The 19,074-nt window shown below is 41.4% G+C and overlaps 1 protein-coding gene and 2 non-coding genes across 4 annotated transcripts; all 3 read right to left on the bottom strand.

The window, feature by feature from the left end:
• Positions 1-3,245: 3,245 nt before the first annotated feature.
• EIF3A (eukaryotic translation initiation factor 3 subunit A) lies at positions 3,246-18,917 on the bottom strand. Of its 2 annotated transcripts, none has more exons than XM_032950683.2 (22): positions 18,724-18,917; positions 16,551-16,741; positions 16,320-16,456; positions 15,990-16,153; positions 15,670-15,869; positions 15,114-15,322; positions 14,835-15,006; positions 12,469-12,573; positions 11,759-11,857; positions 11,283-11,399; positions 10,384-10,569; positions 9,848-10,195; positions 9,607-9,711; positions 9,373-9,486; positions 9,161-9,283; positions 8,810-8,963; positions 8,478-8,647; positions 8,286-8,383; positions 7,678-8,057; positions 6,957-7,497; positions 5,354-5,571; positions 3,246-4,269 (listed from the first exon to the last, which is right to left on the bottom strand). In XM_032950683.2, exons 1-22 carry the CDS (start codon positions 18,770-18,772, stop codon positions 4,028-4,030), a joined length of 4,122 nt encoding a protein of 1,373 aa, XP_032806574.1. In that variant the 5' UTR covers positions 18,773-18,917; the 3' UTR covers positions 3,246-4,027. The 2 variants fall into 2 exon arrangements, with proteins under 2 accessions (XP_032806574.1, XP_032806575.1); XM_032950684.2 differs by having other exon boundaries at positions 8,484-8,647.
• On the bottom strand, positions 12,146-12,279 carry LOC116940768 (small nucleolar RNA SNORA19). Its single transcript, XR_004402591.1, has one exon. It is a non-coding gene; the product is annotated as a small nucleolar RNA SNORA19 (small nucleolar RNA).
• Positions 12,707-12,840, bottom strand: LOC116940769 (small nucleolar RNA SNORA19). The gene has a single exon (XR_004402592.1). It is a non-coding gene; the product is annotated as a small nucleolar RNA SNORA19 (small nucleolar RNA).
• Positions 18,918-19,074: the final 157 nt, after the last annotated feature.

Raw genomic sequence — 19,074 nt, 5'->3', positions numbered from 1 at the left:
ATATGGAATAATTGTGGAATGTTTTATTTAATTCTGAACACTTTTTTAATTAGAACCTTAAATGATGTAGGGTTATTCCTCTGATTTATAACGGTTGTAAATTTCTTTAGCTTCTTCATTTCCCCTAGTACGCATAGCCTCCATGTTGCACAATTCGTATTAAAATCAGCCAATGAAAATTTAATTATGGCACATTAAAGTGCTGGTGATGTTTTTTTTGTATTCCTGGCCTGGATAAGTATTCTGCAGTAGTTACACCTTGATGTACCTTGTACTATATGTAATAGTAATATTTGCTGTTTGAAAACTGTTTTACATATATGGCCCGCCAGAAGGGACTGTTGTGTTAAGCTGCCCTTGTATTTGTTTAATACTAATTCCTGGATTTCTTGGTGCGTTACACTTTTAAACTTCATACGTTATGCATTTTAATGACTTTTGTGCTGTATCACGTTTGCTACTGAAGAATTTGGGTTTAATTATACCATTAATATGCCAATAGAATGTACCTTATTTTGCCACAATCTAAAATGCTCCGTTTGTAAAATATAATTTTACAATTTGTTTTTAACTTAAAGTGTTTAGTGATCAAAACAAATTTGCGTAGTATTTTGTGGGGTGCTTATAATTTTACCTGCATAAAAACCCCAGTATTACATATGAAAGGGAAAAAAATATTTACTGTATCAATTTATTTTCTGAATATTACACAAGGTCTGCATTTAAATTACAAAAAAATTGTTCCAAATATTGCATAGACGTAAAATTTAAAGTACATTAAAAGAAAAACTAACCTTTTATATATAGCATTTATATATTGGAAAATTTACATTTAAATGAGCTACACCTTTCAAGCACTGTTTAATTTAAAACAAATGTACCCATGTAGCTGGTGTCTAAAAAAATTAAAGTGTATTTTTGCTAAAGTACATTGGTACGTTTGCAAACTTGAACAAGGCTGTAAATGGCCTTGTGTTTAGATTTATGTACGATCTTAAGTCCCTGAAGCACTATGGTTTCAGTATCGCGCAATAGGCATTACAAGCCCTGCTACAAATGGGACCCAGTGTAACCCCGTTGCCTGAAGCCACAAATTCCCCAGTGAGTTCAGCACTGTATATGAAATTGTATGCTTTTTTCCAATGAATGTAGCAATTTTTGTTTACTGTATTTTTGTTATTGACCAAAGAATATATGATGTAAATGGTGTATTTTGAAATATTTTCATCAATATTGGAGGTTTGTAAAGGCCTTCTATGCTGGTGCAAATGATCAGAATATTTTATTAATAAATAAAAAATAGATTTCATTGACTGATTACTGTTACACTGCCTTTACGGAAGCTTTTTATAGGTTTTTGATGTTTTTGTATGTGATGATTTGTAGCTGTAATTTAAATGTTAAAATGCATAATACTAAAGTAGCCTAAATGACAATGTAAATATTTCAAATACTGAATGGAATTTAAAAAAATGTATCTATTTGCTGTTTATATTTGAGTTTATTGATCGGTCCATGTTGATTTATTGGTATTGCAGTAATTAACAAAAGTAAAAGTGTGTTTTTGATTTCAATTGTAAATCGCACATTTGAGATATTGCCAGTGCTTTGAGTAAAAGAATTTAGACTGCGGCGCAGAATGTGAAATACCTTATACCGGCATCTTGTATGACGATGAAGTACTAAAAAGTACATATACACTTTGCTTAATAAACATGTTTATACAACATAAGTGTGACTTATTTAATGGATGTTGATTAAACTACGTGGAATTTTAGGTGGGTAGAAATTTACTCGGAATTGTAATCTGAAATATTTGTCGATGCTTGGTACACAAGTGCAAGGCCAGCCTATCCCATTTGTCCACAGAAATAGCTGTAACTTTCAGATACCGCTTGAGCACATCCGCCAAGCTGCAGCACCCTGTCCTCCATGGCATTTTCTTTGGGACAGTTCTCTATACAAGACTGTGTTCAGCAGTCATGCATTTGAACATGCCAGCCCACCTTCGCCGAATGGCTGCAAGGATGGCTTCGACACTTGGCACAACTCACTGCTTCCCATCTCAAATAATGTATAGTTTGACTTTTCGCACTATATGAATTTAAATAAATTAGACAAGGCCCTTTTAAAGTGAAGTTAATGTTCTTTATTGGACATTGCATGTTTACAGTGAAACTAATTATCCATACAATGTATAATTTTAAGTTACATGGTATATCAGTTGTACATATGCACCCACTGCAAATGTTCCTGTCTTGCTTTATGCAATTTGCGAGCTGTGATGTACTCTTAAAAAAGTTACTCCTAAATTGTTTAATAAGCAAATCACAATCTTCAAGGTAACTAAATGCAAGTCATGTATCTATTGAACTTCTTTCGCAACGTACAAGACGTTCAGGTGGACAAGAAAGCAGTTACAAGGAAATGAGTCAACCTAGATTTAAAAACCCATAGCTCAAGTGGCTTCCTAATATCGGAAGAGCGTTCCAGGCAGTCGTAGAAGCGCATCTTAATAGGATTCAGCATGCAGTACTGAAATTGGCAGCCACATTGTGCAATATTCTGTGGCTGATAATTAACATGACATTTTCACCATGACAAATCAGCCGACTATAGTTGCCAGCATATGGAATTGACAAATGTACAAACACAACACAACTTGGATTAATGCATCTCAAACAGCAATTTGGCCATACTAATTTTTGGAAATGATTAAATTGCAATATAACTGCGATCTCAACTTGGGATGTTTACTTAATGAAAACTCAGGCTGTTCACCTGCAAGATATTGGTTACTAAGGAAATGAGGCCTTTCCAAATGTGGGAAGCGTTAGCTTCAATTTCATACAATTTTAACTAGGCCAATGCAGGCACACTAGGGCTTGAAGATTTGGCAGCTCTCATGCCAAACAAACCACATCTTCCCATCTATGAAGAAAGGCACACCTGTCTGCTAAATCCCTGCGAAATGTCGGCAAGTCTTGATATGAAACACACAGCCACAAAACCACAAGCATGTGATTTAGCAAATAATGCAGAGTACATTAATGTTAAATGTCAACTCGATCCATAGAATAATCAGTCGTCTTTTATCCCACGATGAGGATATATTCACACTGAAGCTGCAGCACAACAGAAAAATGAAAACACTAAAGGCTATTGCTCAAGACCTTTGTTTTTATTGGTTTTCGTATTAAACTTCCACACAACTAAGGAGATTAAATCATGAAAATGCTCTGGGCTTCCAATCCACATGACTTTATAACCAACCAACAAAGTCAAGTTTTCCACAAGAATACATGTTAACTTAATGCATCAGAAATGACAACAGGGCAAAGATTATAATTGTTAAATGCACATAATATTGAATACATTTAACCTTGCAAGCTAATTTCCCAATCTGAAATTTCATTTGGCTTTAATTACTTAATAATAATGCCATACTTCATGATAATCTGCAATTCTAACAAATGGTTGAAACACTGCTTATGCTTGAGGAAAATGTTAAGCTTAAAATTGAAAGACATTGGGTTAAGGACCAGGTTTTATACTGTTTGACCAGCTTTTCAATAGGCAATCCCCAGAATGAATGGTACTATTTTCAAACTTAAGCCATCTTACCAGTCTAAAATCCTGTAAACACAGCTATATCTTGTTACATTTTCAAAAGCTTCAGTTTTAATATCTAAAATGAAGCCTATAATCACAATGGATAGGCAGCCTGATAGAAGTGCATGGCAAGAACACAAATCGCACTGTTTAAGTGCATGAATTTTGTGCCTTTCACAAGCAAAGCATATACTCCATTTGATTAATTCTGAGGCTGCAATAATTTGCGTCTATCAAATTCAGAAAAACAACAGAATTTAAACAAAACAATGTAATATTTTTTTAAGTGTATGGGGCCAATTTTGGAATTTAGTATTACATTGGACGTTGTCCAAAAACATTTCTGTGCATGCTTTGAATAAAGCAATCTCAACTCAAACCAAAACCAATTATACGGTTGTGTGGAAATGTGGCTTTAGCGGCGGACAGTTGTCCAACCATCGTCATCGGTCTCATTGCGGACTGGGCGCTTAGGAGGTGCGGCAGCAGCTACAGGAGCAGCAGAGGCCGGAACCTCGCGAAGCTCTTTGCGTGGTGCAGGCTTCTCCCTTTCAACGCGCTCACGATCCCGGTCACCATCTCGGCCCACAAAAGGCGCCCGGCGGGGGGTGTCCCTATCCCCGTCTTCACGCCGGTCTTCGGATCGCCGCCACACGCCTTGAAACATAGATGTGAGAAGTGGGTTACAGGGGAAGGAGTGCTATGGAGCAGGTACCAATACATTTGACCCACTATTTGGATCCAAGACCCTCATATGATCATACAAATTTAATTGTATGAAAAAGTATGATTACACAATGGTGCTTATTAACGCCACAACAGATGTTTTGGCATTTGAGTAATTTAAGCAACCAATTTTGACACCAAGTGAGAAAATTAACTTTCAGGTAGAAAAATGCAACATTAATAAAAAATGTGGATTAAATTCGATATATCCTGTTATGTTGAAAAACTACCTTTTGAGGTAGGCATTAACTAGCTTTTATATTATTTCAACATGACATTGTATTGCACAAAAATACTGAGTTACAAAAGAAACAAATATCACTTTTTTCAACGGTTTTACTTAACTTGACTCCTGTCGGTCAAATCTTGTAATAAAAAGTTAGACTACTTAGTGTTGTCCAATCAATTCCAAATTTTGTACACGTACTCAGATCCGGTGACAATGCATGCCTGTATTAAAATCCGCGTCAATTCATCAATTGCCTCTTTTCAAGCAATTACAATTTTTTCATGGACGGCATTAATGATATATTTTTGTGCAGGTGAAAAACGCCGCCGTCCCTAAACTGTGGAATCGGCTCGCACAAAAAGCAAGCGCCGCGTGTCTCTTGTAATCAAGATGTCGTCCACTTCCCGTTGTCCAATCTTGTTATTTACCTTTTAGTGCACTTTAAAATAAAACCGTTGTTTTTAAAGGAGTTAATTACCGAATGGCCTCTCACGGGCCCCGAGGATCACATGACCACTGTTTCACCACCCGCATCAGTTTTTCTGGTCAAGCCAATTGAAACTTTGACTGCTAAAATGCTTTGGGTGTCAGTTGGCATTAAATTTAAATGTCATATGTACTCTGCATTCCTAGTGCCAATTTTGGAATTTAGCATGAAATTCGACACTTCTGACCAAGTATTATACATCGAAGGGCAGCCGTGTACACACACCATTCTCAAAGGTGATCCCAAAGCTTATGTACGAATGCCACCAAATGCCAACAATATTTTATGGTTCTGCTCACCTTCATCGCGATCTGCTCTGGGTGGTGGTGCACCTCTTTGGTCTTCCCAGTCTCCTCCTCGGACAGGTGGTGGGCCACGCCTCTCCCTGTCAAGTGGCTCCCGACGTGGAATATCTCGATCTCTCTCACCATCGTCACGCTTTGGAAGGTCCCTCCAACCGGGAGCCTGAGAATCCTCTGTACCAGGCCTCCGCCATACATTTCCTCCTCCTTCCTCTCTGTATATTTTAATCACAAGACATTAAAGCGAAGTATTAGTCACCATCAGTAATAGTCATAGTTTGTTCATGCAAAGTTGATATTTCCCGTAAAGATCCCAAGCTGGCGCGGCACGTCTTACGTACAAATGCAAGATTTATGTTTATGTAATTGTGTAATCGTTTTTGTAAAGCCTTAACACAAAGATAAGTTTGAAGGTTTAAACTATCTTATCAAATTCATAAGATAGAGCTAAAGTGACCTTATTTAGCTTGGTTGGACAAGCAGAGCAACATGTGGGTTTTATCAATTGACTGTCCAAGTATTTATTTTTCCTTATCTCCCATCAGTGCAGCATTCAAGGCTGACCGAGTTTGAGAGTTTTCAAACAACCCCCACAGGACAAACGAGTTTATATTTTATGTAAGCTGGCACAAAATTAAGCAGCCGCATGTACAGAGCTTACAACATTTCCTTCATGTTTCATAACGTTCATGAATTGTAAAATGTAAAAACAGAACAAACCAGGGAGAAAAAATATGTACAAGTTATGGCCATTAATTAAGAAAAATTTAAGCAATCAGTGTAACGTGATGGGTATCAATACCATACAATACTTATACAGCATGCTCATCTATGCAAAGTTGGTTAAATATGAATTTGCTTAAACAAAGATACACATTTTTTATAATATAACACACGTTTTGCTAAATCCTACAGTTTCAACAGAAAACTAAGTTTTGTCTGTCAAATGGGGATAAAAACTAGTTTATGCAGTACATTTGGCTTGGACAGGGTACTAAAAAAGCATTTTTAAAAGTGCTATAAAAACATATTGCGACTGCAACTATTACGAGAGTATGGTCATTGGATCGTCCAAATGTTCATCAGTATTTTAAAATATAAATCACCCCAAGTGCAATTGTAACACATCTTGAAAAATACCTTCCCTCAATGAGGTCCAATGATTGCAATGCAAAGGAAGTGCATCACAAGCCAGGACAAGCAAATGGGAGTCTCGTAAGCAGAAGCTCGGATTAATCACTGGAATGTGATCTGGAGCTGGGTAATAAGGCTGTCACAGCACACCAACACCAAATTGCTAACCACCACCACATTCCCTACCTGCAGGCAACCAATGATTGCTAAATCACAGCAGATGAAAAAATAAAAGCTTTCAAAACCTGCCATGGCTGAGTGCTGGTGATCTAATCATGCTATTACTTGAAATAAATCATGACTTGTACACTCACATTTAATAACTGATGCAGCTACATTGCCAAGCTAAATAAAATATGAATACCATTTTATTAAGATGCACATGAGTTGCTATATTATAAGTGAGCTAAGTGAAAAAAACAAAGAGTACACAACTAGTCACCAATATGGAAATGAAAATGCATACCTTGGTGGACGGCGGTCTCTGTCGCCAAAGCGGTCGCGGTCCCCAAAGCGGTCTCTGTCACCAAAGCGGTCTCTGTCGCCAAAGCGGTCGCGGTCCCCAAAGCGGTCGCGGTCCCCAAAGCGGTCTCTGTCGCCAAAGCGGTCGCGGTCACCAAAGCGGTCGCGGTCCCCAAAGCGGTCTCGTTCGGGCGCTCGTTCGGGCGCTCGTTCGGGCGCTCGTTCGGGCGCTCGTTCGGGCGCACGTTCGGGGGCTCGTTCGGGGGCTCGTTCGGGGGCTCGTTCGGGGGCTCGTTCGGGGGCTCGTTCGGGGGCTCGTTCGGGGGCTCGTTCGGGCGCCCGTTCGGGCGCCCGTTCAGGCGGTGCTCGTTCGCGGTCCGCAAAGTGATCGCGGTCCTTGGTTTTTGCTTCATGATCATCGAATTTGTCTCCCTCGCCCTCTTCGCGTTCAGCCGGTTCTTCTCCATCACCCTCCGCCGACTGCGACCCCTCGCGAGGGGGCTTCCACACCTCGTCACGCGCTTTCTCACGGTCACGCCACCCACCTAGCCAATGCAAGGACAAACAGAAATGTATACACCTCTGCCATTACGGTGCATTACAATTTTGGTTGCTGCTCGTTACAAATTGTATAAATACTAAAGAACATACCCCCCCAAAATACAAATCACATCTTATAAATACTAATAATTCACAAAATGTTGCCATCAGGAAAAAGTCCTCACCCGGCTTGACAGCAGGTTTCCAGGCAGAGAGAGGTTTATCAGCTTCACCCTTGGCATCCTCATTCCAACCTCGTGGTGCCCTCTCTTCGTCCTGGTGGAACGGCGACTCGACACGACGCGGCGCTGGCTTCTCATCCTCCCAACGCAATGACGGAGCGGGGCGCTCATCATCGTTGCGGCCCCAGCGAGCTGGCGGCTTGTCCTCACCATCACGACGAAGGGGCGGTGGCGGTTTTTCATCGGCATCACGCCTCATAGACCTATCTTCCAGATCGCGCCTTATCGGCTTCTCAAAATCTCGCCGAGGGGGCATGCGTTCTTCTTCCCGGCGGCGGAATGAACGGTCATCGTCGCCACCACGGGGACGCCAATCCCTCTCGCTGCACAGGACCAATAATAAGTGACATCATTCCGTTATGGAGCTGTATATTTTTCACAAAAATGAGAAACTACTATGTTGTAATCATTACCTTATGAAGCTCGTTTCAAATAAAAGCAACAAAATATTGTTTTTACTTCACCACATTCCCACTTTAAAAAAGATAACCATCACCAAAATGCAAAGTGCCTTCTATTTAGAATGATATATTTAGTAAGAGCTTACTGACCCATCATCAGCTGGACGCTTGGGTAAATCATCACGATCTGCAGGAATATCACGTCGCCATTCTGAATCTCTCTCACCCCATCGACCTCCATCTCCATCCTGCACATGAAAAACGAACACGTTAATGCTCTTAGTAGCTTGTCTCATCCATAAAAGGATTAATGTTGCTGCTTGTAATTATTTTAAAACTCACGGGTACCCGTTTTGATTCTCCCATCTCTCGTTTCCGCTCCCGCTCTTCGATTTCTAATTCTTTCTGCCTCCGCTTTCTCGCTTGCTCCTCCAGCTTTTGAATCTGCTCTTGGTACTCGCGCTCCTCTTCCTCGCGCTTCTCACGCTCAATCCTTTCTGCCTCATCTCGCTCTGCAAAAATGTCCACGTGCAAAATTAAAGGTTTTTTTTGCTTTGTTTTAATATGCAAGTCCAAGCCAGTTCTCATTCCAAATAATTAATTGCATTTCATGAACAACGACATGCCGAGATGCTGCCCCCCCCCCCACTCCGAGTGCAGAGCAAAACGGATACCTTTTTTAAGTTGCTCATCGTGAATTCTCTGTGCTTCTTCTTCCCTTTCTCGGTGAAATTTGAGTCTGCGATCTTCCTTCCTTTGCACTTTTCGTTCAGCAAGGCGTTTTGTCCGCTCTTCTTCCATGCGCTCTTCAAACACCTTCAATTTAGCCTTGAGTAGGAACAAAATAAATTAATCAGAAATGTAATGCTTGATTTTTTTCTCCACTTCAAAACAGGCTTTTACCGCCAACTCATGTTTTAAATATAATGCAACTCCAAAACAAATTATATCACAGTTGTATTTGCCTGTGTATTTAGGGCACGGCTTCACATTTACATCAGCTGACAAGCATGTATAGTGCATACCAAGTAGATGGCACGGCGTGAGGATTTCAAGCCTGATAAGAATGAATCCTTGTCCTCTTGCATGTGAATCATCCTTTTCTTGTTCTCCAGTGCCTTTTCTCGCTCCAATTTCACAGTTGAGATCTTAAAAAACAAACATCATTATTTAGATTGTGCATTCACATGAGCAAAATTTGTAATTCGTCAATAACAAACGAATAACTCATATTCACCCTCTCATCTTCTTGCTGCTCCCAGAACTCCATGTCCTTAATGCGCTGCTCTTCAAAAGCCTTCTTCAGCAATGGAATCTCCTCGACACGTTTGGCTCTCTCAAAATAGTCAATCTAATTAGGGAAAGAAATTAAATATTATAATGTACAAATCGTGAGCCTGACATGAACCAACAACTACGTGTTAAATTAACTAAAAAAACATCAGATTTAGTTGCCTTCGATGAACTGTACCTTTTTCTCTTGGTTTTTCAAACGCTCTTGAAGCTCTTTCTTTTCCTTCTCAAGCTGCTCAACTTGCTTGGCCATAATGAAGTCAGGATCAAGTTCATCAAGATTCTGAACAAAATCATAGGGATAACACATTAACGAGGACATTTGATAAGAAACAGCCTATAAAGTAAACCGCAGACTTACAGAGTACTACAAAATAGACATACGCAAGTTATTATTCAAATTCATTGTACTCACACACCTCAATATCAAGGTCTTTGAGGGCTTTGGCTCCAAGTTCAGTCTTCTTGATCTGCTCCAGACGCTCCCGAACATGCTTGCGCTTGATGCTCTCGTGCTCCTGCATAATGCGCTGGTTCTCTCGTTCACGCGCTTCCTTCTTGAGTCGCTCCTCTTCCTCCTGCCGTATCTTCTGCATCACCGCCTCGCGCTGCTCCTGCTCCTTGCGCTCCCGGGCCACGTTCAAGCTCTCCAGGCGTTCCTTGCGCTCTTCGATAGTCTGTCGCCGCCCTAGGGTCCGCAGGTGCTCCTTTTTGGAATTCTTGAGATATGCCATCACAGCCTGCTGCTTCTGCTCTTCTTTCTCGGTCTAATGTAAGACAATGTTGATGAACAAACAAAACTAGAGTGAAAACAAACGCCAATCTTGACAGCTGCAAGTAAATCACTAATGTATACATACATGCAGGATGAAATCATTCCAGTTTAAGATTCTCTGTGTCTCAATTGCCATATGCATTTACAATAATATGCCGACTCGGTTTTTGGCACACTTACCAGAATGTTAGGAGGTTTGATAATGTCAAGGGCACGGGTCAAGCAGGAGGACATTGCAGTCAGTTGATTTCGAATCTGGTCCGATGGCATGGGCTGCAGGTATGGGCCTGTGGGGGCATCATCTCTTGGAGAGTAGTTGAGGTCCGATCCGAAGCTCAGTGTTCGTTTACTGTGGTCCAAGCGCACCTAAGAGTAGCAAACCACGCATTATCAACAGCCAATATAAATAATCTGCTGGATAAAACCTTACCATATATATGAAGAGGAAGTTCCATATGCCACACTTTAAGCACCAGGAAAAATAACAATGTTGCCAGACCAGAAGGGATAACTGTGGCTGCTGTTGGTTGGGTGCCACAGTGGAGAAATGTTAACTACCTCGCCTTGTATATACAGGAAGTCGTCAGTTCGATCCAGACCCTGATGCCTATGTATTTGGAGTTTGCATGTTCTACCCGTGGTTGCGTGGATTTTAATCAGAGTCCTCCGTTTTTCCCTCCACATTTAGAAACGTGCGTTTCCACATAAGCCACTTAGTTCAGCTATCATTTGTGGCCAGATCACTTCTATTATAAAAGCCCGGCGTTTTGTTTGCCGTCAACTAAATTATAACAGCCTTTCAGAAGGCCTGAGCTAGAATGAGGCGGCCAGAGGCCCTACCTGCTAAATTAAAAAAAAAAACAGTTTAGTTTTAGTAAAATAAAAAGTTTAAGCACAAGTTTAAATTCAGAAACATTTAACAAAAAAAATTATACACTACTTAAATAGCTCAAATCATGAAATGCCTCATTCTTCTGTTCCTAAAGGGAGAGTGATTTCGAGAATTAGACCCATTAGCCTCTCTCCACACATCTACATTGTTCAAGCAATTGGCTCAATCGTGTAGTGAAAATATTTACCTGTAGATCACAGTGGCGGGCAGCATCAACGATGATTCTCTCAAGTGAAAAAGGGTCAATGAAGGGCACAAGAGATGCCAGCCGACTGAACTCAATGCCCTGATACACTTGGGCCACCTGCAAGAACACAGCAAACGTTAAGCGTGCATCAATAAATCTCGACTTAGAGCTTTCGTGACTGCAGGAATTCATGTTCTTTGGGTCTTTCGGGAAAGTCATGCACACATAGGTTCAAAGTAATAAAAAAAAACTACGACGTTTCGATCAAAACACAAGCGATCGTCCTCAGGAGAAAGAAAGCCTCCTGATGACGACTGCTTGTGCTGTGATCGAAACGTCGTAGTTGTGTTTATTTTTGTTTTATTAATTTGAACCTATCTACGTGACTTAACCGAAAGACCAAAATAACTTGTATCAATAACTACATTTTATAAACGGTTCCTAAGTTAACATGTAGCAGTTCTTTGACAACCAACCTGCTGGAGTAAGCGGAGGATCGTGTTGTTTTGAAGGAGATTGACATAATGCTGCAGTTCTTGTTCTTTCTCCGACTGATCTTTAATCCAGTTTAGCACCTTTAAATACAAACATGACAAATTGTATGAACACAAGGCATGCAACTCATTAAGATGGATTTTGAAAAAACATGTGCATTTAAATGTTCAATATTGTTACTTACAACTATGCAAATTATATGCTGTTAGGGAGTTTTACTAACGGAATGAGGAAACCATCAAGAAAATAAAAATTCTAAAAAATATGGTCAAGAAAAAACTATTTATCCCTAAATTAAATCTCAAACCCTGAATTGCATTTTTATATATTGCCATGGTTTTCAAAAATATTTTTCTTGTAGATGTGGGAAGTGTATGAAGGTGACTGACAGCATTGATCATTAAAAATTAACCAAGCTGTTAATTAACCAACAAAATTTTCTCTGGCACATCAGAAATATCGCTACTTCCACATTGAGGGAGCAGGACAATGATATGTGCTATTACTGTGAAGCAAAATGAATTGTGTGGAGTATACTTCGTAAGGTGTTTATAATTTGTAAAATAAGGGAAACACCGAAACGTAAAATTGACCTAAATTAACACGTGCTTGTAACTCTTTTGATCGTATTTGAGAGTTTATATAATGCTATGCTATGTTTTTGACTGTAAAAAAAATCAAGCTGTCAAACCTTTGTGACACGCCCAGATAGTTTCAGCGGGTGAAAGTCAACCTCCAACCAGTTGTACAAGTCTTTCACTTCTGGCACAACGTACTGAATCACATTGAATCGGACCTGCGGAAGAACATTAACATAGAACATTTCAAGATAATTATGTAAATGCATAATTTTACCACTTTCCATCTGAATTGAAAGCACCATCTCTTTACTATGCTAAAGTCCTCTCATGATGACAATAAAATGACAATATTATCCGAAGGTGACTGACAGCTCTAGCTAGTGAACAAAGCTAGGCTGTTAATTTACCAACGTTATTGATCTAGCACAAAAGATATATCATGGCTCCCAAAAGTATTAAGAGCATGAGAATAAAATGTGCATATGCCAGGGTAAATGCCAACATGATATAAAAACAATAAATATGATCACATTCTTAACTTATATGCAATGCACATGTACAGCGCATGACAAAATTACCCGGCATATTTTGAAAGCTGAGCAGGTTTGATTGCAACTCGATAGTGCTTGGAAGGGTGACCACCATGCACAAACCAGGGTTGTCATAAGTGGCTGCAGATCTATATTGTGGTCGGAAGGCAGCCGAATTTTTTTTATTGTACTATAATTCTAAGCGCCCCTGCCTTCAGAATCCTGCATTGGTCAGCGTGCTAAGATATAGTCATAACACTCATGATCCTCAGCAAATGTGTGGGGGGGCTTAAATTCACAGGTAATTGACAAAAGGGGTGCACGTACATTGAGGGAAAAAAAGTATTTGATCCCCTGCTGATTTTGTACGTTTGCCCACTGACAAAGAAATGATCAGTCTATAATGTTAATGGTAGGTTTATTTGAACAGTGAGAGACAGAATAACAAAAATACCAGAAAAACGCATGTTAAAAATGTTATAAATTGATTTGCATTTTAATGAGGGAAATAAGTATTTGACCCCCTTTCATTCAGAAAGATTTCTGGCTCCCAGGTGTCTTTTATACAGGTAACGAGCTGAGATTAGGAGCACACTCTTAAAGGGAGTGCTCCTAATCTCAGCTTGTTACCTGTATAAAAGACACCTGCCCACAGAAGCAATCAATCAGATACCAAACTCTCCACCATGGCCAAGATCAAAGAGCTCTCCAAAGATGTCAGGGACAAGATTGTAGACCTACACAAGGCTGGAATGGGCTAAAAGACCATTGCCAAGCAGCTTGGTGAGAAGGTGACAACAGTTGGTGCGCTTATTCGCAAATGGAAGAAACACAAAAGAACTGTCAATCTCCCTCGGCCTGGGGCTCCATGCAAGATCTCACCTCGTGGAGTTGCAATGATCATGAGAATGGTGAGGAATCAGCCCAGAACTACACGGGAGGATCTTGTCAATGATCTCAAGGCAGCTGGGACCATAGTCACCAAGAAAACAATTGGTAACAAACTATGCCGTGAAGGACTGAAATCCTGCAGCGCCCGCAAGGTCCCCCTGCTCAAGAAAGCACATATACATGCCCGTCTGAAGTTTGCCAATGAACATCTGAATGATTCAGAGGACAACTGGGTGAAAGTGTTGTGGTCAGATGAGACCAAAATGGAGCTCTTTGACATCAACTCAACTCGCCGTGTTTGGAGGAGGAATGCTGCCTATGACCCCAAGAACACCATCCCCACAGTCAAACATGGAGGTGGAAACATTATGCTTTGGGGGAGTTTTTCTGCTAAGGGGACAGGACAACTTCACCGCATCAAAGGGACGATGGACGGGGCCATGTACCGTCAAATCTTGGGTGAGAACCTCCTTCCCTCAGCCAGGGCATTGAAAATGGGTCATGGATGGGTATTACAGAATGACAATGACCCAAAAAAAGACGGCAAGAAAGGAGTGGCGCAATAAGAAGCACATTAAGGTCCTGGAGTGGCCTAGCCAGTCTCCAGATCTTAATCCCATAGAAAATCTGTGGAGGGAGCTGAAGGTTCGAGTTGCCAAACGTCAGCCTCGAAACCTTAATGACTTGGAGAAGATCTGCCAAGACGAGTGGGACAAAATCCCTCCTGAGATGTGTGCAAACCTGGTAGCCAACTACAAGAAACGTCTGACCTCTGTGATTGCCAACAAGGGTTTTGCCACCAAGTACTAAGTCATGTTTTGCAGAGGGGTCAAATACTTATTTCCCTCATTAAAATACAAATCAAGTTATAACATTTTCGACATGCGTTTTTCTGGATTTGTTTGTTGTTATTCTGTCTCATTGTTCAAATAAACCTACCATTAAATTATAGACTGATCATTTCTTTGTCAGTGGGCAAATGTACAAAATCAGTAGGGGATCAAATACTTTTTTCCCTCACTGTAGGTCATATGGGTGGGTGGTATGTTGCATACCATGTCATTAATGAGGGACTGACGAGTGGGAGGACTCTGAAGTCCCAACAGACTTGAAAGGCGACGCTGCTTTTCAACGATGATCCCATCCATGTCTAACAGGCGAGCAATGTCTGTGCGCTCGGGAGTAAGAGGAATGGAGAGAGTGGCTAGCAGCACACGGGTGGCCATTCTGTTGGGAATAACGAACATGGCAAACATGGTTTAATGGCATCAACTAAAAAAATATACTGCATGGACAATAGCTTGGTAAATATATGTATATGTTTGATGCCTGACCTTTGCATTTCGTCTTGAGTGAGATTCTTTCGCATCTCACGGGAGAGGTGAAAAAGACGATGGAGTGTGCAAGCATGAAAGAGAGCATTGCCAGACTTCCAGAACACCATAGAAACTTTCTGGTAATAGTTGGCCATTAGCTGGGGCTTCGGGGGTTTCTTGGACAATGAGAAGAGCCCATGGATATCTTCAACGGCCTTGAATGCTTCCTGCATAATCAAGACAATACAATCAAATTATACACATTGTAATACTGACAAACATGTTATGTGGTAATAATAGGGTTTTTCCCCTTTTTTCTGGCAACAAAACTGAAACCTTTTTACAAGGTTGTGGCTCAAAAGAAAGTCGTCCCTTGGTGTGGTATTGTGGTTAATGCAGACATGAATCTTCGTAAAAAGGCTTCAGTTTTGTTGCCAGAAAAAAGGGGAAAAACCCTATTATTACATTTTGGTACTGGCAAAGGAGGTCTAATGATGTTATGTGGTACTTCAAAACAAATGTAAACACAATGCTATTCATCTTGCATCAGAAAAAAATACAGATATTAGCATACCTGCCACAGCTCCATGCTGATGGCACTATCCAGCTGCACCAGCCTTGTCTCCAGGTGCATGGCCTGGCTCTCCGGGTTGTTCAGATTGATGGCCGTGCTCTGGTTATGGTGGCGCTGAATCTGGCTGAGGTGCATGCGCAAGTTGTCGCATAACTTACGGAATTCTGCTTTTCGTGTGTACTGCAGGCAGAATCTGAAAGCTGAGATAAGGAAACAAGATCAACATTAATTTATGTTGGCAAGTACTACAATCGTGATTTCAACAGTTATTTTTACAGGTATCTTGCCGTTTGCATAAAAAGTCAAGTTAATAAAAATACCCTGTTGGGCAATGTCCTGGTAGAGACGTTCCACACGCGAGTTGTTTCGCAAGAGATCCAGGCACTGGCGGTACGATTCCCACAGAAACTTGACCCATGGCGTAAGCAGGAGACGATCCGTTCGATCTTGGGTGTCTTCACCACTAACAGCACTCAACAAAACGCTGCACCACACGCACAACATTTACTCAAGTGTTTGACCAAAAGTTCCTTAAAGGGGTTATAGTCTAAAATATGCATTTCTTTCTTCCTTTAAATTTCTATTCACCTGCAAGGAAATGCATTACAATTATGATACAGGTCTTATAATGCGAATATTGAATATGGTACCTTTCGGGGGTTTGAATCTGATCAAGATCTTCAATATCCAGCACCATCTGCTGAGATTCCTCCTTTGCAGCTTCGGTCTTCTCTTCTGCCAACTTTAGATATGCTCTCACCACATCCTCCAAAGACTTGATGTTAACCTACATCGATAAAATATGGAAATATGTTTAATATATGGTAAACCTACACTGTGACATGCGTGATAAAAATATGTATTCGAATGTTTTTTAATACCTGCTGGCAGATGTTCTTGTACTGGTAGAGCCCCTCTTTGGCCAGGTGACTCTTGCGCAGGTCCACACACAACTCCAGGTACTTCAGCATGATGGGCTCGTGGATCTTTTGCCATGTTCGATGCTTTTTGCTCTTTATCACATCATACAGGACATCCAAAGCAGGCTGTCTCTTTCCCACCTCCAAAAACTCTGTACAGCCGTAAAAGGAAAATGACACACATATGTTTGATTTGTACCATGAATTGTGAATGTACCAACAGAGTAATACAACACCGAGTAAAGTTGTCAATAAACCTACCTAAAGTGTAGGTTTAAATATGTACATGACCACCAAATAATGTAGCAGGCTTAACTCGCCAATACCATTGCTATACAAATCAACGTTACATAAACGTGAGCAGAAAACGGTTTTGCAAACAGTAAAACAATTTTAGCTCAAAAGTATTAAAAATGGTCCAAAAATGCCAATCATTGAATATGCCGCTCGATTCACAATCAACTGCCATGGTTGGTTGTGCAATTTTTATAACCGTTAAGTCTGGACACCGTGGAAAGATGGGCAACACAAACACCCAGATGTTGGGGAGCACCAACAACCATAGTTTAGCCACTATTGAATTAAGGGCTCTCCACCCTGTCAAGAACAGTCATGATCTATCCACCGCTGGATAACCTTCCCACGTTATCACCATCCCTTATGGTCCAGAGATGTCACAATCCAACTCCTGCATGAGCCATGTTCACAATGTTTGTTATCTTTTCCCTTTGGCTGCCATTCCATGACCAGTTTGTGCATAATCCCCCTTAGCAATCTGTACAGTACAGCACAAGACCGACTTTTCACTGTATGATGAACTTCTTTCGCACCGTACGTAGCCAACCGTGCTAATCGGAAGACTCCCCTAGTTGTATGCCTTCTGACCCACGTGTTTCTATAACTCTCAATGTGGTTCCATGTGCGCGTGGGGTGGAGCAGCAATCGCGGATAATGCAGATAACTAAGAACTCTTGCTCGATTCCAAATAATCAGTTTAATAAACGGGCTTGGCTACCTCCTCCCTTCACCAACCTGCACAAATTATCGTCAAGTATGGTCAAACCCATTACCGACACGGCGTACTTAGGCCTTCATCCAGCAGTGGATTGGCAATGAGTTGTACAATACATCATTTCGACAAGCTTTGCGAATCCTGCCTTTTGTGCCATGTTACTTTTCAGTGTGAAATGTTTATAATCCATGGCATCGCTAGATGAACGCACCCAAAAAAAACATTATTTGGTCACGTTATATCCTACCGACGCCTACTTATTTTACATCACGTGAATTAGAGAATCCCTTTATTCCGGGATCGACAATTTTCATCTGCTATCACCAATGTCTCGAACTCACTTCCCTCAGTCATCCGTGATACCGACTCCTTACTCAACTTTCCTTTTTCAACCTATGTTAAAACGCCTCAAAGACATTATTACCGTTTCTATACAGCATTTTGAAATGCTGTTGCATTTAACGCTGTTTAGTATTTTTTTCAGGATTGCACCATTACCAATTTGTGTGGCAAATCAATTATTGCACGACGGATTTCCTCGCTCCCGGCCACAGTAACGGGTAACGTCAAGTATATATGCTACTAGGAATGATTGGCATGACACAAGCAACACCGCCTACACGTCTCGTCTCTTGACTGCTGTTCACATTGCAAAGGTTTTAATTTCACGCCACGGAGTAAACGTGGCTGCCAGCGAAGGGGAACAAGGGGACACTTTCACTGCTCCCATATGGAACACGCGGACACCGCTTGCTGCATGCACAAACCACCCGAAGGCTGGGGGCTCATTTAAACGTTGTTACGTACGTTTGTTTTGCGCGTATAAAGTAAATTAGCAGTTCATCTTTTGAGAAACAGAGGGAAAGGTGAGCGAGGGGGGGATGGGCGGAGAGTGGAGGGAACCCCAGGCCGGAGCCTTTAGACTCCCCGAGTCTGGCGATCCCTTTTAAACGTTGCACTTAAAAGGTATGTGCGTGCAAATTAAACGCGTCCTGATTACAACTGCGCAATCGCGTTGCGCTCGAAAGCGAGCGAAGGAGAAATGGGGAGATGGAGAGCAAGGGGGGGGAGCCAGGCCGCAGCCTAAGCTAGACCACGATGCCGCAACCGCATCCTCCTCACCGTTGGCCCGCTTCAGGGCATTCTCCGGCCTTTGAAAATACACCGGCATGTTTGCTGATGTCGGCTTGTCACCACGTGCGGTAGCGAACAGACATCGACGTGCGCGGCTTTAATTGCGGGAGCGAGCGCACGGCGAGCGCGAAAGGAGGAGGCGGCGGAGGAGGCGGCGGCGGCGAGACGCGAGGACAGCGGCGGTCTCAAGATGGCGCGGCGCTCGCACCACGTGACGCGCCCTCGATACTTGGGGGTTCCATATAACGATTTTTTTTTATATTCAATACGGTTACTTTAAGCGCTTTGCTTTTGAAGTAGTTTGCTGAAGTTGGTTTGTGGATAAAAAAATTGTTTCCA

The sequence above is a fragment of the Petromyzon marinus genome, chromosome 9, assembly GCF_048934315.1.
Source record: "Petromyzon marinus isolate PM22_M1 ecotype Great Lakes invasive population chromosome 9, UKy_Petmar_22M1.pri1.0, whole genome shotgun sequence".
Lineage (NCBI taxonomy): Eukaryota > Metazoa > Chordata > Hyperoartia > Petromyzontiformes > Petromyzontidae > Petromyzon > Petromyzon marinus.
The sequence above is the reverse complement of the archived record's forward strand: the minus strand, read 5'-3'. Positions and strand labels throughout refer to the sequence as shown.